Raw genomic sequence first — 24,085 nt, forward strand, 5'->3', positions numbered from 1 at the left:
GAAAGCCTCGGAGGACTTCGCACGCCACCATGCCAGCCCAGCAGAAGAAAATTATCTTTTGCATAGCCGGGGTGCTGAGCTTCGCTTGTGCGCTGGGGACAGCGGCAGCCATCGGCACGCAGCTGTGGGTGAAGGGGACGATCCTCTGCAAGACAGGAGCCCTGCTCGTCAACGCCACCAGCCACGAGCTGGAGAAGTTTATTGGCGAAATCCAGTACGGGCTTTTCTACGGCGAGCGCGTGCGACAGTGCGGGCTTGGGGGGAGACCTTTCCAGTTTTCATGTGAGTAACAATGGCATCTGAATTATTTAACACGGCACTGCTGACGGCCCGGGGAGCCGGGAGAGCGCTGCCCCGGTGTCCCCTTGCTCATCCTCAGAGCCTAACAGGCATGAAATATTCTAAAGCAAACACTGCCGTCACGGTGTTCTGATCCTCAGGTTCAAGTAACTTATTGTCTGATACTAGTAAAGCCACACTAACATTTTCAACAATCTATTTCAGTTACAGATATCTACATTTCCAAAGATTTATACTACTACTTTAAGAAAATTATATTTTTGTTTTTCAATTAATCTGTCATCTCCCTCTGTGAATGTGTGTCATATTACATCCTCTGTACTGTCATGAAAGTGAACCAGACTAGCAGAAATCTGATGAAAGAGCTGGGGCATAGATACCTTTGGCTGCTGTTGAGAAACAAAGCAACCAAAAAGTTATCAGTCTGCTGCAGCAGTTGGAAGAACAGCTGGTTGATGGTAGCTGGTGTTCTGTCGGTTGATCTGCATGTCAGACTTGGTATCTGACATACGAATTCTATCAAAGACTCTTAGGAATGGTTTTGCTTTATATGTAATATTCATAACCTATTTATCTTCAAGGATAAGAAGATCAATAAAACGATCAAGTGAACACACAGTTTGTATACAGCAGCACATTAACAGATAATAACAAAGAGCCATTTGTTATATGTACAATATGCTGCCTGAAGTTACTACAACACACAGATCAGAAGCATTCTGCTAACACAGCGCTGGTAAATTGCTTATGTGAGTTGTGTAAGGCAAGGTAAGGTTACCAGATTAGGTACCAGAAATTGTTTACTATATCATGTTTTTCCAAAGTAGCAGACCAAATTAATATAATATTGAGATTTGCCATCTCTAAATTCCATCACTAGTCTATTTATACAGCTTAAGTTCCTCCTGATTGCTTGCTTTGTCATCACAGCATGCAGATATTTCACCCTGCTGGTTATAGCCTGGGCTAAATTTTCAGAAGGGTCTACTAAATCCTGAGGAATGAGTTTTCTCATGAGCAGGTGACATTGTTCAGAACCCTGGCTAGCAAAGCCGTGAGCCCCCAGCAGCTCCGTGACGGCCGTTCGCCGGGTTCCTTCCAGCGACAGAGCGGTGAGGCACTGCGAACGAATCGGCTTGGGGTGTGGGGCAGGACTAGAGCCCCCCGACAGACAGCCCTCATGCCGGAGAAACCAGTCAAGAGCCTGCTGCCTTCTCTTTCTCATCATTTTCTTTCCACATACTTGTTATTTAGATACTTTTAAACCATTTTATTGATGTGCCTTGCATTCAGGCTCCCATCTGTACATTTCTTCTTGTTATGGCTGAAATATCTTAATATTCTGCTACTGTGATTGTAGCAATAGATTCAAAATAATTTTGTGGGCAGTGTGAATTAATATTACAGCCACAAGAGAGAATACAAATGCACAGCTTGTTTGTGATGATTTAATAATATCAATCATCACGTATTTTTAAGTATCTCACAACACTACACACGGGTTAGCTCTGGATCTGTCCAAGTACTGCAGAGCATTTTCAACCAGAAGTACTCTGGGGTTACCGAGTTTGCTCTCACTATGGCCATACACTTTCATTCCACCCTCTCAGGAATCTCATAACCAAGCTTTCCTATCCAAATGTTTACCAAACTTGCATTCAAAAGTGTTATGTCAACAGAGTGCACAAACACAAATGTAACCAAAGAACAGAAATAATATAACGTGAAGTTCTTAGTTACAGCTAAGCAATCCACTTTTGGAATGGTAAAAAAAAATCCCACAAAACCTGAGTGTTCATAGAGAGCTGCAGAATCCTACTGCACAGGACAATATTAAAAATTAATTTCTTTAATATGAGTGCCTAATGCACATATTGAAAGAGCTCAAAAGCTTTCAGGAATTGTATAAAGAAAAAAACATTGAACAAGTAATTCACTCAAACATCCGTAAATATCACTGTTCTCATTTTCAGACAGAGAAAATGAGGTTTGAAGCACGTGCTTCAATGCCTGTTCCCCAGATCTGAAATCAAGGCTGGGTTTAACCTTATGCCTGAGACTCTGAGCACGAAGCGAAGCTACCGACAGGCCCATGCTGGAGCCGCATCCTTCCTCGGAGGCAGCAGCCCCACTCCCAGCATCCCCACGCCCAGCCCATCGGGCACCCGTCCCAGCACATCACCGCCTGCAGCGGCAGAGCTGGCGGGGCTGAAGCACTGGCATCAGAAATGCAGCCCAAGAGCCTTGAGCACCTAAAACTGAACCCAAGCCTGCTTATCAGAGCATCCTTTTAGCTTTTATTCTCCTTCCACACAAGCCACACATTAATAGTGAAATATTTTGACATTACAAGCCCATCCTGTCAGTCTTATCTGCCTGCACTGGCATCCTTTACACAGCACTCTGGAAAGGTGACGCTACGAGGTGACCTTTGGCACCGTGTATATCTGAAACACAGCCCAGCTACAGCCTAAATCATTTCACAAGCCCGGTTGTACCGATCGTGGCACTCCGCAGGGCTTCGCCTCTGTGAGCTTTCCCTGACAGCAGAGGGTGGAAGCATTGCTGTCCTCCTCACAGATTGTTCTCAGATCATCTTTTAGATTAAAAGCAAACACAATGTTTACTTTAATAGGATTTGTGTTTAGAAACAATGATTGGGTGGCTTAGCAAAATATGCCTCTACCAGAAGCATTCACTTCAGAGACCACTTGCTGAAGGAGGCGGGTTCACCTTCTCTGGGGCAGCAGCAGACCCATCCCAGTCAGTGCTCTCCAGAGCTCACTGGGAGCATCCTGGAGAGCAGGATAACCACATACACATCCATAGTTTAATGCACTGAAGTGCACTTTAGCATGCCTGAGAAAAGGCATGGAAAATAGGCTAAATGATTTAGTTCTATGTTTGTTCCCATTAAACACTCCCCTCTGACCACTATAGCTCTTTTAATTGTGAAACGAATTTGCTCTGCCAGCAATCCCAGTGCAGCTGGGGAAAGCCTTCTGCTTCATTTGCTCTTGCTGATTCTCATCAGCTTCTGGGTCAGCAGTTCATTTTCTAAAGGTCACTGGCATGGATGCCTAACACACTATTTCATTCATTACAATGAAGGAATGTTTTTCTTTCAAGGCAACATAGCTGCTGGAATTAATTTTTCCTGATATGTCACATAAAATTTTAATGACAAACAACTATAAATGCAGGTGCCAAGGGAAAGATTCACTACAACAGTAGTGTGTTTTCTTAAAACAAACAATACAAAATTCTGTCATAAATACAGTTTCGCACATCCTCCCAAAACATCAGGTAGCATTGCAAGAACTAATGCTATTCCTTGTAGAAATTCTGCACAGGTTGGGGCTCTTCAGCCTTTTCATTGGATAGCCTGAATGGTACAACAATAAAATTGTACCTTATGCCACACTAACAGTACAACTGCTTCTTATGCTTGTAAATGTATGAAATAAGTAATATAAAGTCCATAAACACAAGGTCTAGCTTCTAAAACATGCTTTGTCTTTACTAGGGTGGTATAAGGAATTTAAGCACCAGTGGCCAAACTGGACAATAAGTAGCCATCAGCAGACATAACCTTTTATGCAGGCAAATTCTTCCTTTAGGTAAATAGGTAAGTTTAGCAAACAGGCAGCTTTGCAGCATGCGGCACTCACATGAGCCAGGACAGGGAGCAGCAGCATCACTGGCCTGGGCCCAGCAGCCACGAGCTCCCAGTGCTCAGGAGCCAGGCTGGCGGGGATGCCCCTGGGGCCGGGGGCTGGCCGGGATGCCCCCAGGATGGGAGGGTCTGTCAGTGATGGCCCCGGCTCCTCCGTTACCCAAGGAAGGTGCGAGCGCCCACGCAGCACCGCATCAGTGGGCACAGGGTGAGGGTCCCCAGGGGGCACCGCCTGCCCGCACCTGCTCCACTGCCAGCCAGCCGCAACACAAAAGGTGATATTTATTTAACACAGCTTCAAGAATAGTTTGCAAACATTTGCTTTGTTAATTCCCCTTTCATTTAGTCAGGGAGATAAATTGACTTGACACCACAGTACCTGTTTTCTGTGCTCACTGTGTGGCCAAGCTGTGGAACTGTTCGCTGGTAAACATTTTACAAGGTGGAGTAATTTATGTGAGGCTTTTTTACTCTCTGCACATTACAGCTGCAGCAAGGCAGCACCGAGATGTTATTACCCCCACTTTAATCATGCCCTGCAGATCAGGAGCAGTTAAGTGTGTTTGATGATTCCTTCTAAAATACCTGTTGTTGCCAAACAAACATGAATGATTAAAAATTATTCTCTCATACTGAGTCTGATTGACTATCCCCTTGTGCCCTAGCTAAGCAGGGTCACAGTTTGAAATAGTAGCTAAAAAGCTGCATAAAAATATTTAAAGTTTTTAAATTTTATCTTTTTTAATATTTAAAAGGCACCAGCCTTTGTAGCAGCACGCACATTTTATTTGTGCTGCCTTATTTTAGCTTGGTACCCACTTTTTTCGTAAGATTTCTCCATTTCCTCTCACTGATTTATCTTCCCTTTTTGGCTTTGTGCTTCCAGATACAAAATATTCCACAAGGGTTTTACTTGGGGAAATACAGGGGAGAAAATTTTGATCATATAAAATTTGCTTATTCTTTCAAAATTTTAGCCAGAGTTTGTTCCAAGTAACTCTTTGATGCAACTTATGAATTTCTTCCTCTTTAGTATCATATTCCATTTAAAAAATAATTTAGGAGATTAATCTATCTACAGAAATATATCCCTTTCCTATTTTTAAGGATTTTTCAAAATACCAATTTTTTCTATTTTCTAAAAATAGAAAAGTGCTAAACAATAAGAGGCAAGAACCCTCCAATTCTTTTAGGTGTTTACACATCTCTTTGGCAATAACTGTTGGCAGATTTTCACAGGGACTCCCCACACCACAAACAACTCCACACGGTATCTTCCCCAGGTATCACCCGTTCCTGGAGCCTTGAGTGTCTCGCAGCACACACAGAGCACAACACATTGAACCCGCCAGCAAGTCAGCCCCTCAGCTTTGCTGAGGGTTCCCTGCTTCTTTGTAATAAAACATGGACCTTTTAACTTGTGCATTTATTGCTTAAGGTTTTCAGAAGAAAACTACATTTTTAGCCAAAATTCTTCAGGTATAAACTTGACAAAGCAGCACTGTACAATTTGTACAAATCAAAGCGGTTGAATCGCTGCTCTGGAACAGAACAGTGATCAGCATCCTGGGCGGGGACAGATTTTCTGGGCAGGTGGAATGGTCAGACCTGAATGTTTGTGCACTTGGGACACATCAGACTATAAACCGCGGGTACTGCTGCAAAATAATCCAGTACACAGGGGAGGCTGGGCAAGCCCCCGCCACACACCCGGCCACCTCCCCGCTCACCCATACAGCCAGGGCTTCGAAATTCCCAAGGACTTTGCCCATCATGCATTGCCCAAGACGTGGTCACGAGGGGAGGGACCCCCGCGGGGGGCTGCCCAGCCTCCTCCCTGCCCACACCCCCCGCAGGCCAGGGAGCCAGCAGGAGCATCCCTTGGGAAGGGGAAGAGAGGCTTTCCCTGGGGCTGGTCCTTCTCTCTTGGCCAGTCTACACTTCTGAGCATCACAAAACGCTTCTGCTTCCAAGCACCTATGAAAACCTGTTTCTAGTTAATAACTTCATTTTCACCTTTGGTTGCATTTGGAAGAGCATGATTTAGAACAATTATCACAAACCAGCAAGAAATCTCTGGCCTGATTTCTGAGACAGCTTTGCCTAGTGTGTATAATAATGCTTTGTTCATTTGTTTTTAGTTTTTCCAGATTTGCTCAAAATTATCCCTGCAAGTATCCATGTTAGTGTCATTCTCTTCTGTACAGTACTGATCATCTTTGCTCTGGTGGGAGCAGGTTTCTTCATGTTCAATGCTTTTGGCAGCCCTTACGAAACTCTACACGGCCCCATCGGGTTGTACCTCTGGAGCTTCATCGCGTGTAAGTACCACCCCGCCCTCGGCCACCCCGCCCAACACCCGGCCACGTCCGCTACTCACAACAACCGATTTATTGGCATAGGAGAATATTAAAGACTGTGTCTGCATTTACTAAACTGGCAAAATAAAGCTAGGCAGAAAGGCGAGTGACTCCATTTCAAAACATGTTTTTTCCAGATTGATGTTAAGAAGTAAGAGCTGAAATCCTCCATGCAGGCAGGTGGTGGGATGGGTGAAGGTGTGGGGGGCTGCCCCAGCACCTCCAGCCCCTCTGCACAACCTGCAGAGAACGGGGATGGTGCCCACAAGCCCCAGGCACCCAGAGCTGGACGCACAGCACGCAGTCAGAGGCAGAGTGGGGAAAAAACACAACCAAAAAAAGTCAGTGATGCAACTGCTCACATTCAGCATGATGGGAGGCTTCCAGCCATGTAAGCGAGCTCACCACTCGTAGCAGCTGTTCTCAAGGAGCAGAAGGGGAGACTGACAGTGACTCGCTGTAAAACTGGTCTCTGAAAAAACACACCCAAGAGGGATAACGGATCATCCCTGTGCCTCTGCCACTTCAAGAGGGTAAAGCCCATTCTCTGTGGTGCTGGCTTGGCTGACAAGGAGATTTACCATTGCTTTACGAGGTATTATGTATTACAGTCATAATTTAATAAAGGACCTAAGTACATATTTATCTTTAAACACGCAGACAGTTCAGTTATGTTCAATGGGACAATGAGCAGCTTTAGGCTAAAAAAAGAGCACAGATCCTTTGCTGGATCAGGGCACTAAAGCAGCCATGCTAAATATTACTGGTCCTAAGCCAAATTCAATTAGAAAAAGCTGACTAATCTCGATTGCCATTGGCTTGGGTTCTAGAAATATTCCCTGTTAAAACTAAGTTACAGTGGCCACAATAACACCATCAACATGGCATTTGGCTGTGGCCTCGCTGCAGGGAGGGCCAAGCTGATGAGCATCTCCCCCTCTGTTTCAGGTTCCTGTGGTTGCCTCATCATGATTCTCTTCTCTTCAGAGGTGAAAATCCACCACCTTTCAGAGAAAATTGCTAATTTCAAAGAGGGAAGTTTTACATTCAAGACTCACAGTGAACAGTTTGCAAATTCATTCTGGATCATCCTGGTCTGCTCCCTGGTGCACTTCCTGAATGCCTTGTTAATACGATTTGCTGGATTTGAATTTCCCTTTTCAAAATCAAAAGATTCCGGGACAATCACTGGAGCAGTTGACCTGATGTATTAGAATTACATAATTTAAGAACATTTCAAGCAAAGAGGTTCATCACTACTACATTCAACAACCACCAGGTGTACTAACTTGTAAGTGATTAGTTCTAAGGACATTAAAGAAAGTGAAGGCTTCAAATAAACACCAATATGCCATATGTGGTAAACAAAAGAAGACATGCTATTTGGTACTGTCTAGATCAAAATACCCTCTCTTTCTTGGGGTAAGACTTTCTGAAAGCATTTGTCTTTTTTCCCAGTAAGTCATTTCAAAAATAGCTGGTATGAAGAAAACTAGGAATATCAATAGTATTGAACTGGATCTGGAAAGCAAAATAAATGGGTTGCAATAGAGGCACACGCTATCACCAGCAGCAGCTTTGCCCTTTAGCCCTCAGGAAGGCAGGGATGAAGTTGTCCATTAAAGCTCTCTTTTACATTTTTTAGTTTTAACAAACCAAACTGTAATTCTTTGACCCTGAAGTCCCCAAAGTCCTCATTTCCCCGTGCAGTCACAGTAGATAAGGCCTTCACAACCTTGGTTAAACACTGCACACAGCAAAGCAGAGTGCAGAGGAGATGCAACACGTTCCCTCCTGCCTGCCAGAGGGAGGAGCCTGGCTTGGCGGTGCTGAGCACCCCCCCACGACACCCCAGGGCGAGGGGCACTTCCCAGAGCAAAGCGACAGGAACGAGACCAGGCACGTTGCACCGCAGCCTCCCAAAGCCTCGCAGTCAGAAGAGCCCTGCAAGCTCTCTCTCATCAAACAACACAAATAAACAAAGCGAAAACCCTTGAAAAAGGGCAGCAATGGAATAAGACAACAGACAGGCTTACAGTGCAGCAGAGACCCGTGGGGAAACACGTGAGGCTCTCTACCTCAAGGTGTGCAGGAAGGCAGAACAGACAAACACATCAGCCCTTGCACCCTTAAACGTCTGCAAATTGGTTAAAGCAACCGGAGCGCTCACCCCAGGCCCAGCTCAGCGAGCCCACTCGCGGTCAGGCAGATCAGAAGAGCGTCACAGCACCCAATGCTGCCTCCGGGGGAGTACGTCGGTGTCGGAACTGCGGGGCTCCTGCAGAACGTGGACACAGCGCCAGAGCAAACCCAAGAGGAGACACAAAGGGAGTGACTCCTGCCCCAGCCACCCCTTTATCTGCCTGCCCACACCCAGCCGCAGGTGAGGGTGATCTCACCCTGAACCCACCGAGGCACCTGTGGGGAAAATCAGCCCCGGTACCCGTCAGGACTCACCTCTGAACACTACATGCTTCAAGCCCTAGTGACTTGCTAGATGACCTCACTGACTTTTATCCCATTTTTTAATATTTTTACTATGAATGGCAAAACATTGGGGGGGGGGGTGTAAAAGGTTTGTCAGCTATACCCCTACTCCACGAACCCTTTCACAAAGCAGCTCAGCCTCCCCACGCTGTACCCTCTCCCTAGATTTTAACAATGTGTAAGGGCTACTGCGAGTTGCTACGGCACCCAACATTTTTTCATCATTTTCTTCTTAATTAATATGCATTCTTCTTAATGTTATTGTACCTTCTTAACACAGAATTTGTATTACATCTCATGGTATTGTTTACATCAAATGATGAGGAGCACTGTTTCATCCTTCTTGTTGCTGGTGTTTCATGAAGCTGCTCAGCTCTGCAGCTCTGCAGCAGCTTTGGCAATCAGCAGCATATAGGGTGGGCTGTACGGGGTCAGACATACAGGGTGGGCTGTACGGGGTCAGACATACAGGGTGGGCTGTACGGGGTCAGATATACAGGATGGGCTGTACAGGGTCAGACACAGAGGGTTGGATGTACAGATCAGACACAGGCTTGGCTGTACAGGGTTGGATATACACACTATCACATGCGTGTTTCTCTCTGGGTGTCCCTCACCAGTCCTGAAGAAGGACCTGGCCCGTGTCTGTAAGATACAGGCTTGCCCAGACCTGGCCCAGCACAGAAGATAAACCCGGTCCTGTCCCTTTGCTGTGCAGGGGGGAGCAGCCCCTGGCATGGGGCCTGGGGATCACGGGGCATCACCTCGCAAAGAGCCCGGCTCCCCCGCTCCCATCGACTGCAGCAGGAATCTCCAGCTCATCTCCCCGGTGAAATTACTCGACTTTACAGACATCTGATAAGTCTGTATTTTTTTTTTCCCTTGAGCTACACGCTTCCCACTCAGCCCTGGCAGCCCAGACTCGGTCCCGCCTGTTGTCAGCCCGCGCGGGGGGAGCGGCAGCCCTGCAGCTGGCAAATCCCCCCGCTCCTGCCCCGAGCCCCAAGCCAGCCCTTACACCACCGAGCTGCGTCACTCCATGCTGGCATTAAACATTCACACTCCTCATACAGCTAGCAGAAAACCAGACTGGGACCAGCTCTAATGAAAGTTTGATGCCGGTGGGACAGCGGGAGCTGACAGCGAGCCCCGGGGGTGCCAGCAGAGGGGTGCGGGTGCCTGGCAGAGGGGCTCCCCGAGCAGCCCCTGAGCGGGCGGCTGCGGATGGGCGACCGGGAGGCTGAGCTGGAGGAGATCACCCGCAAAATCTCAGATCTAAACAAATGGAGAGAAATTTTTAGTTTCCATGGGTAAGACTTTTGTTCTGCTTCATTATCACGTTTTTAATTCCAGGTGGTTTTTAGTATCATTTTATAAGTTCTGTTTTATTACAATACTTATGTGACCATGCAAAAGGTCTTCATGTACTCAGTAATGCAAGTACTACAGCTTTTACTCTTCCTTTCTTTTGGGGTTCTTTTCTGGCTGGGCTCCTGTTTCTTCATATGTTAGCAAAGCCTCTGCCTTTTTTTTTTATAATTGGTATTTTATTTTCCCTTTTCAGTTTGGAATTCAGCAATACAACTCATCAGGTAACTGTTTCTCTAAAAGGTAACATTTTGTATTTGTCTACTGGTTTTTGTGACTGTCCAGCCAGGTCAGCATGTGGAGGAAATCACACATTTATATATGCAGCACAGCAGGCAGTTTTATGTAGCTATATCTCTTACGCTCCTCCTTTAAGAAACATGCATTTTCTTCAGATATTTTAAAGGAATGTCTTCCCAATCTAAATCAAAGTGGCAGAGTAGTCCATAAATTAACCTTTCTGTCTAAAAGTAACAGTTTTCATGGTCAATTTTAGAACACAGGAAAAAAAGCATAACAAATTAAGATCTCTTAAATATAAGTATTTGGAAAACCTGCTGTGTCCCTTGGTTGGAAGGCACTGAAGCTTATTCCCTGTAGTTCTAACACAACATTATTTTATACTCCAATCATTGGCTTGTAGGGACGTATCCGTAAGGACTGAAAAAAGCTGGAAGTCAAACCCTGTGATGCTCCCTGGCAGCAGTGTCCTGCCTCCACCCATCGCAGGTCGCTGTGCCCATCCCAATGGCAACACTGGGGACGGGGGTAGCTTTGGGTGCAGGCGAGGCAGCAGCTGGGGATGATGTCCCAAGTTCTTCTCTCTCCATGCAGCGCGACCGGGGACCACCTGGAGCTGGAGAGCCCGTGGGGCCGCAGCCACCTCTGCCCCCCTCTGCTGTCCCCAGGCCCCTCCTGGTCCCTCCAGCCGTGGGCGGGCGGCCCATCTCCTTGGAAATGGCAATGGTGAGCAGGCCTGCTGAATTAAGCATGAGCTGTAATTTAATCTCGTTAAAAGAAAGAGACTGGGGAACCTTACCTGGTGCTGTGGGAGGCTTGGCATATTGCTGGGCTGAAGGCTGCAGCCTGCTGTTATCTGTAGCAGAAGCGTATAATCGTAATGATTTATTTATGAGACTTTTGAAGAACATGGTTGCAACACAACCTTAAAACTGATACACTATAATCTTCATTAGATAATAGGTCAAATGAGAAAGCGTAACGTTTCCCTGCTCTCCAGTGCTTTGCTAGTGAACAGCCTCAGAACAGGAGGTAGAAGTTCAGGAGATCAGTAAGATATTTCTACTCTCACCCAAAATCCTGGTTTGGAGTGCAGTAGCAGACAGCAGGCACTTTGCCCAGGTCTTCCCCCAAAAGGTGCAGCCTATCCAAATGCAAAAATTATTTACACACTGCAAATGTACTTCACAGGAGTGGCTGAGTGCTGAGTGAAGTCACTGAATTAACCACAAACATCATCTTTGCTTTGCAATTATGGGGCCCAATCCTCAGTAGGCGATTTTACGCTGCTCTGGCTGGGAGCTCACTTGCTGAACCCGTATCCCAAGGCCCCTCTGACATGAAAGATCCTCCACGACACTGGGATGCGAAGGGAGCTGAACCCAGCCCCTCTTTCTCCTCCTCCCCAGAGGCTGAGAAAGCTGCTGTTTGGAGATGTGTCCCACTGCTTCAGCTGCGAATGGGCAAACACGCACTTCAGGTTTCGCCAGCCGTGCTCTGACTTGGCCTATGCTTTGGAGGCAGAAAAGGTAAATGTTACAGTGCAGCGATGGGCACCGTCTCCTCAGGGTCTCAGCTGCTCGCGGGAGCTGGCAGCCAGCGCTGGGGTCAACCCCGGTGCGAGCTGGCCCAGGCAGGACGCAGGAACAACCGCAAAGCCACCAATGAAACACAAACAGTAAATTTATTCTCATTACCTCATGACCCAGGGGGTCCCCAAAGCAGCGCCCGGGCAGAGGCGCGCAAGCACAGACACCGGCACTGCAGAGCTTGGTCCGTGCTAGAGAGAGAGAGATCCCGAACCTCCTGCTTTCCCCTCTCCATCAGGGATTTCCGCGGGTGTAGTTTTCCACGGCGCTTTGATCTTTCCCCCAGCAGGGCAGGAATCTCAAGGATGTTCCATCAGGTGCCCCCGAGTCTCTCACAGGCCCGTGTTATCTAAACGCAGAGGTTCTACTTGTCGAGCACACAAGGCCAAACAACAATTAGTGTGAGATACGTGTTTTTCGACACCCCAGCTGCAAGTCACTCGGGCGTGTTTACAGTCCTCCTCGCCAATCTTCCGATATTTTCCCCCATTCCACCCCCTCGCTCAAGGGCTCGCTTCTGCTGGGCTGGCAAAGCTGGAGGTGTCCGTTTGGGCTGGCAGGGTGTAGGGCAGGGTAACTTACAGAGGCACTTAATAAACACGTATAGAAAAAAGGAAAAGCATATCCCTACAATAACGCTGTGAATCAGGTGTCCCACCCATCCCGTCAGGGAGTTAAACCCCTCAGCCAGGCAGGCACCACCAGCAGATTGTTTCATCTGATGCATTATGTCCCGGGGATGTCGAATCTCATCCTCTGTGCTGGCAGTTGTGCTGAAGCAACACACACCTTCAGACTCAGAGCAGCGTTTATGGTGTCAAAGCAGCAGGCAGTCCATCCCCAATCAATTTGGTAATGTTCCTTGGTGTACAGCCGTTACCTACTCAGAAAAAATAACAGTGAGGAACATTAATATCACAAGCACTCAGCATAGTGTAATCCTGTAGTACAGCTACTGGGGTTGGCACGCCGGTGAGACACATTGTCAGGATCTGAAGCTGTTAATCCTCCCTCAGTACAAAAGGCAGATGAGTTAGTTACAGGAGAGGCCAACCAGGTCCAAAAATTTATATGCTGATCTCAGAGAAACGTAACCAGGGCACATAATGTAGTACAAGCGTACAAAGCACGACGAGCCAACCTGTGATAAGGGGGGGAAGCAGGAGCGCCGTCCCCGTCCAGCAGTACGAACGCTGTTGCTCCAGCTCCTGCAGCTCATACCACCCCGGGTTTGAGAAGCTGCTGCGGGGTGATTGCCCACACGCACTGGAGAGCTATGGCTTGCGATTTTTCAGGTTGAACTTTGATTCAGTCTTGGGCTTGTGACAACAATAACACCATTCCAATGTATCTCCTCTAGATAAGGCACAGGTATTCATCAAAGATGCCTGAAATACAAGAACTTGAGCATCTGATATCAACAGAGGGTATAAAATCAAAGAAGTTGGGGTTCAGAGCCATACGGCATTCTCAGGGCTTATTGTATGAATCTTCACCTCTAGATCAAGTGTGTGATCCCACCACACAACCCATCAGGGTGAACAATTCCATTTCCCCTGTAGTTAATATTTTGGGGGAGATACCACCTGGAAGAATCTCAGTCCTCACCATGTTTTGTACTAGAGGTGTTGTGATACGAACATAGGGTGTTTGATTATGAATATTCCATCTGTTTAACAAAAAACCTGCTTTAGTAAGATATGAACTCCAATGCTGTAAAGTTTTAGTACTGGTTAGCTTTTTTAATTGCTCCTTCAACACCCCATCCATCCTTTCAATCAAGCCATTAGCCTGGGGATGGTAAGCAACGTGGAATATCCAGTCTAGCCCTAGACTTTGAGCCCAATCTTGGACATTATGTCCAGTGAAGTGTGTTCCTTTGTCCCTTTGTATTTGGTGAGGAGGTCTGTATCAATGATGAAGTGTTCTAATGCTTCAATTGTGCTATGTTGATTTGCATATTTGGTGGGTTTAGCAAAAAGCAATCCTGACCCTGTATCCACAGCAGGGAACACGTATCACCACCCCCTCGACAGGAGCAGGGAGCCCACAGAATTGACCTGCCAGGCATTCAAGGCCCACTGACCATGTTTTATCTTTCCCCATGGCCTATATAGTGCCCTTAAATGTAGCTGTGTACAAGTAGTATAATTACATGCTTTATAAATACGTAATGACAAAGGGGTTTGACAGTGAGCAATGTCCCATGTGTGCGTGGTGTGAGCTGATCGATGCCCACAAGCCCCATGTGCGTTTATAGCTTCAGCATGCACTTTGGTGGAGGTCGTATTATCTACTTCCCTATTATTTTGTGACTCAAGTGAATCACCTTTTAGATGAGCTGAGTCATGCCTTACTTTTGAAGGGCACCTCTGTACGTATTGCCAGATGTTGCCATATAACAACCCCCCGTACGGGGCATTTCTGTACACGCCAACCCTCTTGGGCCCAGAGGGTAACCACCTTGGGAGGCCTTTGTGCACCACACAAGTGTCAGTGTGTCTGTGCCCTCCCTTCCAGGAGGGCAAGACATGCTGCAACCAGCTCAGCCCACTGACTGGATGCCCGCAGACCTGTTTGCCATAACATCATTCCTGGAAGTGGAGCGTACGCAACTCCTCTCTGTCGTCTCCGGCAGCTCCGTCAGCAAACCAGGCACCTTCCTCGTGCTCTTCTGGCAGCTCGTCATAAGGGGGAGCCTCCTCCCCAGGAGATGTAGGGAGATCTCCAGGGGAAGGCGCCCCTAGGGTGGGCATACGATTAAATGACAGCTCCTAGAAGAGCAGCCTGTGGAGCTGTTACAGGTGGTTTTCCTGGTAGAAATCATTGCTGTAAATAATGTTTCCATTTCCAATGTGTGGCTGCCTGAGCTGCCCCTGCACAGGCCGTCACAGAATCGTCACTAACCCAGCAGGAACAGGTAGGGGGTGTGTACAGTCACACCGTCCTGGCCTGTGATTCTTTCAGTTTCTTGTAGTGCCCAAACTATGGCTAAAATTTGGTTTTCCGTTGAGGTATAATGTATGGCCGAGCCTTGTAATGCCTTGGACCAAAATCCTGCAGGTTCTTTCTTATTGTTTGGCCCAGTCACCTGGCACACTCCCCACGAGACTGTATCATCTAGAATTGTTGCTTCTAATTCGAAAGGATGTCCTCGCCTCAGAGTGTACAACGGCACATGCCCAACCAAAGCACTCCTGCAGGCATCAGAGGCTTCCTGCTGCGGCTTGGGCCGCTGCCAAACAACCTTCTTCGTTTCGTTTCTGCAGAGGGCAAATTAATACTGCCAGATGGGGGTGAAAGTTCTCCAATACCCTAAGAGTCCCCAAAAGGTCTGTAACTGTTTCACTGTGATTGGCAGAGGAAATCGCTGGACTGTTTGCTGGACCTTAGTTGGTATTTCTCTAATCTGGCCATGCCAAACTATTTCCAAAAATTCTATAGTAGTACTAGGGCCCTGTATTTTCTTTGGGTTAATTGCTCAGCCACAGACCTGTAAATGCTCTTTAAGCAATTCGGCAGCTGCTTCAATTTCTTGCTGTGCCTCTGCTGTCACCAACAGATCATCAATATAAGGGCAGACAGCCGCAGTACAGCCATGGTGCCACATCAGCTGCCATCGCCTGGCTGTCTGGATCCCCAAGGCAATGCTGGGACAGTATATTGCTTTTGTTGCCAGGTAAAGGCAAACTGGTTCTGGCTTTCTGAAGCAATGGCTATCGAAAAGAAAGCATTAGCAAGATCTATCACGGCCTTCCAGGGCTGTAAATTTTTGCTAATTTTTTCTGTAAGAGTAATGATGTCTGGTACCGTAACTGCAAGTGTGTGGGGGGGTGACTTTGTTCAGCCCTCTCTAATCTGCAGTAATTCTCCAAGTGCTGTCTGGTGTTTGAACAGGCCAAACAGGATCATTAAAAGCAGTCACGCTTTCCTTAACACTTGCTGAAGTGCCTGCATGGTTTGAGCAATTTTGTGTGTCCCCCCCCCCCCCCCCCCCCAAGATGATCCTGTTTTACAGTTACCACCTTGGCAGGCACGGGCAGCACAACAGGATCCCCCTTCGGGAATCCAGCAAGACGGTTACAGATCGAGTAGTGAATCCCACTTGTGAAGTCCTGAAGCAGAAGCGACCATTTAAAGTTTCAGCTGTTCATCCTGCCAACACATCAATACCCAGAATATATTCTTTAATTGTGTCAATTAACACCGCTGTGGTAAATGGAGTGGCATCTCCTATTGTTAAGGTAACCTTAGCTCAGAGGGCAGGGGTTGGATTTCCCCCTAATCCACAGACCAGTGATGTGGCTTCTTCATTATTAATATCACGATGCGACACAGTAATTTCAGCTCCAGTATCCATCCGAACTAACACGTGTAAAACGCCCCCACCAGCACTCTATAGTTAAAGGAACACTGGGGCATCAGTCCCCCTCACAGTAAGAGGCTGCAGTAGCAGCAATTTTGGGGGACCTGCCAAACCTTCATTTCTGCTGTTTTGGCATTTTCCAGGCAGTGCCTGGCCCTGAGGCCGCAGATGGGGTGGAGGGTGGGCGTAGAGCGGGCGGTGGGGCCAGGACCAATCGGCTTTTTTGTGTAGGTGCTAACTTTTGCCATTGGAGAAACATTTCTGATGTTGTGATCCCATTTATTTCTGACTGTGGGACACCAGCTTGTACAAGATCACTCCCCATTTGTTTCCTCATCACCCATGCTGTAGCTCCTTTCTGTTTTGCCGGCTTCCCTTTATCCACCACCCGAACAGAGAGCCCCAGAATTACAGCCCCAATTTCCCTCAAGGTATCTGCTAGGGCGCCTACATCACCTGTAGCATTTGTCACTGCTGGTATGATCAAGGGTTTTAGTGAGGCGGGCACTCCTCTCAAAAACTGCATTTTGATAGTTCTCGTTACTGCCGCCCTGTCCGGACTGGATCCCGGAACCAGCGCATGAGCCATCCCCATCTGCCGCACCAGGTTAATACCCTCCTCCATCGTGCACCAATTCCCGAGGTACAACACCAATTCGACAGGTTCCGCATATGCTGTTAAAACTGCTGCACGCAACCACTGATAGAGCGTCGGGGCAGTAATATCTTGCCCATCAGGACCTCTGATATTTTGCAGCTGAGCATATGCTCGTTGTATCTGATTATCTCTGGCTATAGGGCTTAATAAAGCTTTTTCGCCCATTAATAAACGGATGGATGCAGCTCCACTATCCCAAGCTCGCAAAATCCATGCCAGTGTGCCTTCCCCACTCTTTTGTTGATAGATCTCTAAAAATTCCCTTAACTTTTTCGGGGTGTAAGTTCGCCTGACCTGCACTCCCCCATCTGCTTGTTCCTTCATTTGTACGGGGGGTCGAGCTCCCACCCCCTCCCTGCCTCCTAAATCCGATTTAGACTCAATCTCAGAGTCTGAGGATTCACTCCAGATATTTCCATCCCATTTCTCAGGATCCCAGGAAGGTTTTGTAATGAGAGCACGAACTTGGGAAATCGAAGCCTTACTTTTCCCGCGCCTGACCCTTTGTCTATTAGCAATACGTGCTACCAGCCGCTCTGTGGTACCCTGCAGCTCAGAGCACCGCTCCGCTTGAGTAGTAATCACTTCTTGTGGAATCACCTTTGCATCTTGTAGAGTCACGACTTCCTTTTCCAGTTCTCTCGTTCTACCCTGTAATGCAACAACTTCACAGTGAAGAGCTCTAAGGCCAGTAACTAACAACCATCCCAATCTCCCTGATAATTTGCGAGAAGAATCTGATGCCGCTTGCCACGGCAACCCACGCACAGCCGTTTCAATTGCCTGGGGGGTAACCACCCCCCCCCTTCTCTAGTTCAGGCCAGGCTTCTGGAGGAGCCAGCGTAGCCAGGAAAGCAGCCACAGGGGTCCAGTCCTCAGCACCGGACCACCCTGGAACAAGGGGAGTCGCCATCAAGTCCTCCCCAGTCCCCGACATCTTTTTCATCCCTGACACGGCTGTTCCTGGATCCTGCTGACTACTGCAAATGTGTGAGCCGGCCCAGGCAGGATGCAGGAACAACTGCAAAGACACCGATGAAACACAAACAGTAAATTTATTCTCATTACCTTGTGCCCCGGGGATCTCTGCAGCAGCTCCCGGGCAGAGTGTGCAGGTGGGGACACGGCTCTGCAGAGCTCCGTCCTTGCTGGCCAGAAAGGGGAGAGAAAAGGATCCCAAACCCGCTGCTTTCGCCGCTCTACCAGGGATTTCCGCGGGTGTAGTTTTCCACGGCGCTTTGATCTTTCCCCCAGCAGGGCAGGAATCTCAAGGATGTTCCATCAGGTGCCCCCGAGTCTCTCACAGGCCCGTGTTATCTAAACGCAGAGGTTCTACTTGTCGAGCACACAAGGCCAAACAACAATTAGTGTGAGATACGTGTTTTTCAACACCCCAGCTGCAAGTCACTCGGGCGTGTTTACAGTCCTCCTCGCCAATCTTCTGTTATTATCCCACATCTCTGCACTCTGCACACCTGCCCCCCACGCCTGCCCCCCACACTTGCTCCCCACGCTCCGCAGCCCTGCCCGGCTGGGTTTTCTCCGGGGGGGCAGGTTGTGGGGCGGTCCCCGCCGCAGCCGCACTCCACTGCGGCCCTGGGCCCTCGCAGCGGAGACGCTGGGACGCGTCTGCAGTGGGATGAGCTGTCCTGATCCAGCAGCACGCTGCAGGCACACACGTTAAACTCCGCGGCAGTAAGTGCTTCCAAGGTAAAGGCTCCAGAGAAAAGCAGCAGGTGGTTGTAGGCAGGCACAAATAAGTGGTATTTGCTGGGTTTTTTGGGGAATTAGTTACCTACTTCTTACTGCCCCACCTGGAAATCAAATAGATGAATTTACTGAATGAGGGAGTTTTTCTTCTTCCTTATTTACCATCATGATACCACCCCCAAAAAAAGCATAAGACCAAGAAACACACTTAAAATCACAAACAGCCATAACCCACCAGGAGGCTAAAACACTTGTTACAAATGCAGGTGAGACTCTCTGGGTTCAGAGGCACTGTGACGCCAGCCCTGACACGTGCAGGCACGGCCACCCTCGGGCACGGCCCCACGTCAGCCCCACTCTGCCTTGAGACCCCAGTCCCTTTGCTGCGAGGCTGGAGGAGAGGAAAAATAAGCTGTGGTGCTTCCAGGTGTACACAGTACTGGGAGGTCAGAGCCCTTCCCTGTGGCTGCAGCGCTGAAAGGGAGGGATGCCCGCCCACGACCTCCCCTCCTCACAAGCACGCAGCCAGGGCCACCTGGAGTCTTCTCTTGCGTAAAGGCTTCTTGGTTTTAGGCACATAAGATCTTTTCCAATTTACTTTCCTATTTATCTCAGGAGTTGTCAGCAGCACCTCTGAACTCCCATGGAGAAATGCACAATGACCCTGCCGACCCTGCCAGCAGGACGGCTCACGCTGGCTGGGGATTGCTGTGAGTTCCAGGAGGTCGACATGGCACGTGCTAGCTCAGGCTCCGCAGCACTGGGGGTGTTGTCTTTCTGCTTCTAGGGGGGAACAAGAGCCATTCTGATGGCGGTACAGGCGCACGTCATCGCATACCTGCTCTTCGTGAGAAACACCAGACACACTCACCTGGAAAGGTAAGAGGCTGAGCCTTCCCATGGGACACGGGGAAACTGTTCCTTTGCATTATCTGGGTAAGACAAACGCCCGCCTCTAGGCTTAACCAAACTAGACTCGAGTTCAGGTTTGCAGCTACAGGCGGGGATTTGCACCCAGGGAAAAGCCTTGTCTGACTCCCAGGCGAGGATCTTCCCCACCAAAACTGTTTTCGCTCCCTCGTCCTGTTCCCTGGTGCTGTGGTCACGGCCCGTGGGCAGCACTGGCGCTGCATGGCAGCTCACCAGGCCACCAGCCAACGCCAGGGAGGGGAAAGCAAAACTCGGCTCTCGGTGCCGGGGACCCCCCCGCGGCAGCCCCGGCTGGGGCAAAAGCCCCCCCAGCACCCACGTCACTCCCAGTGCCCGGGAAGCTCGTCTGTGCTGGCAGCAGTGATGGCGCCAAGCAAAAAGTCAGAATCTCAAGGACGATGGCCACAGCTCAACGTGCAGCTGCCTGCTCCGCAGATCCCCTCGGGTCTTTGTGTTCCCACTTGTTGTGGCTGCAACCGATAACCGGGGCGGGTCGGGACCTCGGGGTCCCATCCAGCCCCCGTGGGGAAGGGCCCTGCTCACACTCAGGGTCAGCCTCAGGGCGGGGGGTTCTCAGCGTCCCCAGGCCGGACCCCGACGCAGCCCCGGCATCCCCAGGCTGCGCAGGGTGAGCAGGCAGGAGCAAGGCGAGGCACTGGCAGCTGCCCTGGCAGACACCCTGTGGGCAGCAGCTGCAGGAGGAAGAGGAGGAGGAGGAGGAGGAAGGAGAGCAGTGGTCTGCCTCCTCGCCGCAGCCGCCCACGTTGTGCCCCGTGGAGACTACGAAGCTGACAGCTTCACAGAAAGAGTGAGTATGAGTACGCCTGCTGCAAACAGGATTTTCTTTAAAGACACATTTGGCCTGAAATTTTTAAAGACAAGACATATAAAATCTCATAAACCTGTTCCCTAACTTACGGTGCACCACAAATTGGGAGCACGTTAGACCCACGTCCCTGTAAGACGCTCCCACCTCCTCGTAGAGGCTTTAGGGGAGTCCAGAGGCTGCTATTCCCTTTCACTGAAGGCTGATCTTGCTTCTCCTGCAAAAAGAATTAACCAGTTAACGTAAAGCTGTGCCTCTACCTCTTTGTATAGAGCTCAACTCCTCGGTTTAGGAAGGGGCATATAGACTCTTGCATTATTCTTTCATTTGTCTAAAGGAAACACTGGATTAAAAAGCTCAGCTTTTTGATACAATTATTGCCTCCTTTACAACACCTTCCCCTACACTTGTGCCTGACAGATCCAGCTGTTCGAGTTCTCTGAGAAAGCAGCAGCTCAGGAGTTCATCTTTGACCATATAAACTGTGTAAGTACAGGATATTTGCTTTATTCTGAGTTATTTTGTTGCTTGCTGACATCTATCTCCCTTTCAAAAGCGGCCCCTATGGAGATCGCTAGCGTCGCCTTCAGCAGGACGTCCAGAGCGTTAACGTAGTCAGCTCATGGGTCTTTTCTAGCCTTTCCCACAGGAATGTCCCTGCTCCCACTAAAATCCCTGGGACTTCATCCACCGACGTCAGCACTCTCAGTCCACAAACGCCGGGTAAACAGGGACAGCATTTTGTGCATTAACCAAACACAAAATACGGTTCCTTGCAACTTTAGCAAAAATCTGGGGAAAAAAGTGTACAAAACCAGTTTAGCCAATATCCGGACGTTTCTTCTTTCTTTTTTTTACCTGATCCTATTCAGCAAGATTAGTTGCAAAATCTTCCTGGAATAACAACTTACTCATTTGGCTCAACACACTCACCTAAGGTTGTATTAAAGCAGAGGAATTGTTTTAATTAAACATCATATACCTGCCATAATTCCTCCCCTGTGATTACCAATTTCTTTTTCCAGTTCAAAGGTGAAGGAAGTCATGGAGTGATCCTGTTTTTATACAGTTTACTTTTCTCTAGGACACTTGAAAGGTATATTTCATTTTTTAAACGTTTTCCTCTGGCTTAGTTACATCTGAAATGGTCTTTTCTTTGTTTTACTTAAATGTCCATTCTTAGTCACTGTGGGAGAGGCAACTGTCCAAGAGGCAGAGGCAGACCCCGGGGCTGTGCGTTATGGGTGCGGGTCCTGCACACCCCGAGCGCATCCAGAAGCGGGCAGAGGGGCTGCAGAGAGGAGGGAAACCCTTTGCATACACAGGAGGGTGTAAAACCAGGAGTTACCCCACTGACAGCAATACTCCCTGTCACAGTCAATTAAACTTAAGCAGGAAAATCACAAGAAGTTTATTTAAACACAGAATTCTGCCAGTGTGACTATGCTGGCAGAGGTGACCGATCCCGCCTTTCTAAACCCGATGAAATTAGATTTGGGTAAAGATGCTTTAGGAAGGTCCAGAGGCATATTTATACCAATATAAAACATGATTCATACTAATGTGATGCTGCGATAGCTATTTAGCAAAAAATTGCACCACTACTTCAAATAGTCGTGTTCAGGCTGTGCCAGGGAGTCACTGAGGCCTTTCAGGGAAACCCCGGCTCCATCCGCAGGGGGTTTGAATCTGACCCTAAGTATGAATTTCAATAGGAACAGATCTGAAATGCAAGAGCTCCAGCCGAGCATCAAACTGCTGTGTCAGACGAGCACTGCTGTGCCAACAGCACAGACAAATTAGCGACCGGGATTTCCTCCCGTTTCCTGCTAACCAGGCAGGGACGGACAGCGACCACCTGGGCACTGCTCCCCTAACACTGTGCTTGCTCGGGCAGGGTCCAAGAAGATTTAGACTGCACAGCAACCCCTCTGTTAGAATTCAGTTTTGGAAACATCACCTGTACACAGGTAAGATTAGCCTCGTTCCTCAAGTTTTATTTTTTTATCGCTCCCACATTTGATTTAGGAAAAAATTCTCACTTGTTAATCCAATGAAAAAAGAAGCATAAGGCCATAGAAAAATATTTTGTAAATTTGAATCATGACTGTCTATTTTAAAAATGGATTATAATGATAATGATGATGATGATGATGACGACAATAATAATAATAGTAGTCGTAATAATAATAATAATAATAAAGCCACATGGCATTCCTCCACTCATGACTGGCCCGACCGAGCTGGGAGCAGGCCCCCAGTCGCCATCTTGCCAAGGGCTTTGCTGGTGCCCCGTGGTGTGACCGTGGGCCGTTTCCCCGCAGGCCGTGCTCAGCCTCCTCCTCACGGGCCGAGCAGGCCCACACGATCTCGACGGCAGCCAGGAGCCGGGTTCCAGCGGTGAGGCTGGCGATGCCTGGAGGCAGCGGGGCCCGGTGGGCTACCTGCGCTGCGGCGGAGGGCCAGTGGGGTGGCAGGTGAGCACTGGCTGTCTCCGTGCCAGCTATCCCCACACCGGCTGTCCCCGTGCCTGGCAGCGAGGCGCCGGGGCACAGCTGCTGTCACCGCAAGGCTTCACCCCTCTCCCCAGGCGAGCCCCGGGCTGAGGACGCCCCGGCTGCCCGTCTGGCTGTGCGGCCTCGCCGGGAGGCACGGCGTCCTCTTCGGCACTGACAGCCAGCTCCTCTCCGACTGGAAAAGGGAGCGAGTCTTCCACCTGCACTTCTACAACGGGCAGGCAAGAGCAGCCCACCTAACGATAGGTAGGCACCCGAGCTCGGCGGGGATGAGAGGAGGGATGGATGTCCCGTACGGGCCTCGTGTGACCTGTGCCTGTGCACAGCCTGGTGGCTCTGCTGAGGTGGATCGTTCGATGTTCTGGATTTAATACACACACACACAGGCTGTTTATGAGATCAACCTTTCACAGAATGTGAGGAGCCTACTCCAAACAACACCGTAAAACAACACGAATATCAACCTCGCTTTGAAAGGACCATGACTGTAATGAGTCCTGTAATTTCCTCCCTCTCCTTTCTCCACGGCGTTTAAAGTAAGAAACTTGCAAACACCACACTAAAGGGTAAATCTGCAGGAAAGGAGGTGAATCAAGACTCAGGGTGATGACAGACAGCGTGGCCACGGACAAGGACGTGTGCGTCTGTTCAGAAAAACAATATGCAAACGTGCCCTGCAGGGAGTCGAGATCTATAGCACCCAAATTTCCCAAGGAGGGGCCCGCATGGCGCGGGGGGCAGCCCCCACCTTCCCGGGGAGGCCGAGTCAGGGCTGCCCCAAGCTCCCTCCTGGGGCATGGCGGGCAGCACACCTGCGGCAACCAGCCAGTTCTGCTTTTAACCTTTTCTAAAACTTTTTTGTGGGAGGGTTGGGTTTTTTCAGAGGGTTTTTTTTTAAACTGTGTTTCATTTTCAGACACTCATTCGCGTCCCTGGGAAGAGGACCCCGGCGAGGGCCCAAGCAGCTCTGGGAAGAGGCGCCTGCCCGTGGAGACGGCAATCAGGAGCAAGTGGGCAGGTGCGAGCGTCAGCTGGAACGGAACAGAGCCCTTCTTCTGA

The 24,085-nt window shown here is 48.9% G+C and overlaps 2 protein-coding genes across 3 annotated transcripts; both read left to right on the forward strand.

The window, feature by feature from the left end:
• CLRN1 (clarin 1) lies at positions 1–9,085 on the forward strand. Of its 2 annotated transcripts, none has more exons than XM_074834622.1 (3): positions 1–282; positions 6,118–6,301; positions 7,250–9,085. In XM_074834622.1, exons 1-3 carry the CDS (start codon positions 30–32, stop codon positions 7,548–7,550), a joined length of 738 nt encoding a protein of 245 aa, XP_074690723.1. In that variant the 5' UTR covers positions 1–29; the 3' UTR covers positions 7,551–9,085. The 2 variants fall into 2 exon arrangements, with proteins under 2 accessions (XP_074690723.1, XP_074690724.1); XM_074834623.1 differs by having other exon boundaries at positions 6,184–6,297; positions 7,285–9,085.
• A 962-nt stretch (positions 9,086–10,047) lies between these two features.
• On the forward strand, positions 10,048–24,085 carry MINDY4B (MINDY family member 4B). The gene is made up of 12 exons (XM_074833279.1): positions 10,048–10,133; positions 10,388–10,415; positions 10,921–11,157; positions 11,841–11,960; positions 19,542–19,633; positions 20,303–20,492; positions 20,931–20,996; positions 21,536–21,606; positions 22,408–22,480; positions 22,835–23,000; positions 23,048–23,272; positions 23,943–24,085. Exons 1-12 carry the CDS (start codon positions 10,048–10,050, stop codon positions 24,083–24,085), a joined length of 1,497 nt encoding a protein of 498 aa, XP_074689380.1.

The sequence above is a fragment of the Strix aluco genome, chromosome 9 (genome assembly GCF_031877795.1).
Source record: "Strix aluco isolate bStrAlu1 chromosome 9, bStrAlu1.hap1, whole genome shotgun sequence".
Taxonomy (NCBI): Eukaryota; Metazoa; Chordata; class Aves; order Strigiformes; family Strigidae; genus Strix; species Strix aluco.

What these genes read in the sequence shown, in the direction of transcription:
- CLRN1 (XM_074834622.1), top strand. Translation starts at nt 30, where the DNA reads ATGCCAGCCCAGCAGAAGAAAATTATCTTTTGCATAGCCGGGGTGCTG. An exon ending in GAGACCTTTCCAGTTTTCAT is followed by an intron (nt 283 to 6,117) that starts GTGAGTAACAAT and finishes ATTTGTTTTTAG; the next exon opens with TTTTTCCAGATTTGCTCAAA. An exon ending in TGGAGCTTCATCGCGTGTAA is followed by an intron (nt 6,302 to 7,249) that starts GTACCACCCCGC and finishes CGCTGCAGGGAG; the next exon opens with GGCCAAGCTGATGAGCATCT.
- MINDY4B (XM_074833279.1), top strand. Translation starts at nt 10,048, where the DNA reads ATGGGCGACCGGGAGGCTGAGCTGGAGGAGATCACCCGCAAAATCTCA. An exon ending in AGACACACTCACCTGGAAAG is followed by an intron (nt 19,634 to 20,302) that starts GTAAGAGGCTGA and finishes CGGCATCCCCAG; the next exon opens with GCTGCGCAGGGTGAGCAGGC. An exon ending in TTCTCTAGGACACTTGAAAG is followed by an intron (nt 21,607 to 22,407) that starts GTATATTTCATT and finishes TTGCTCGGGCAG; the next exon opens with GGTCCAAGAAGATTTAGACT.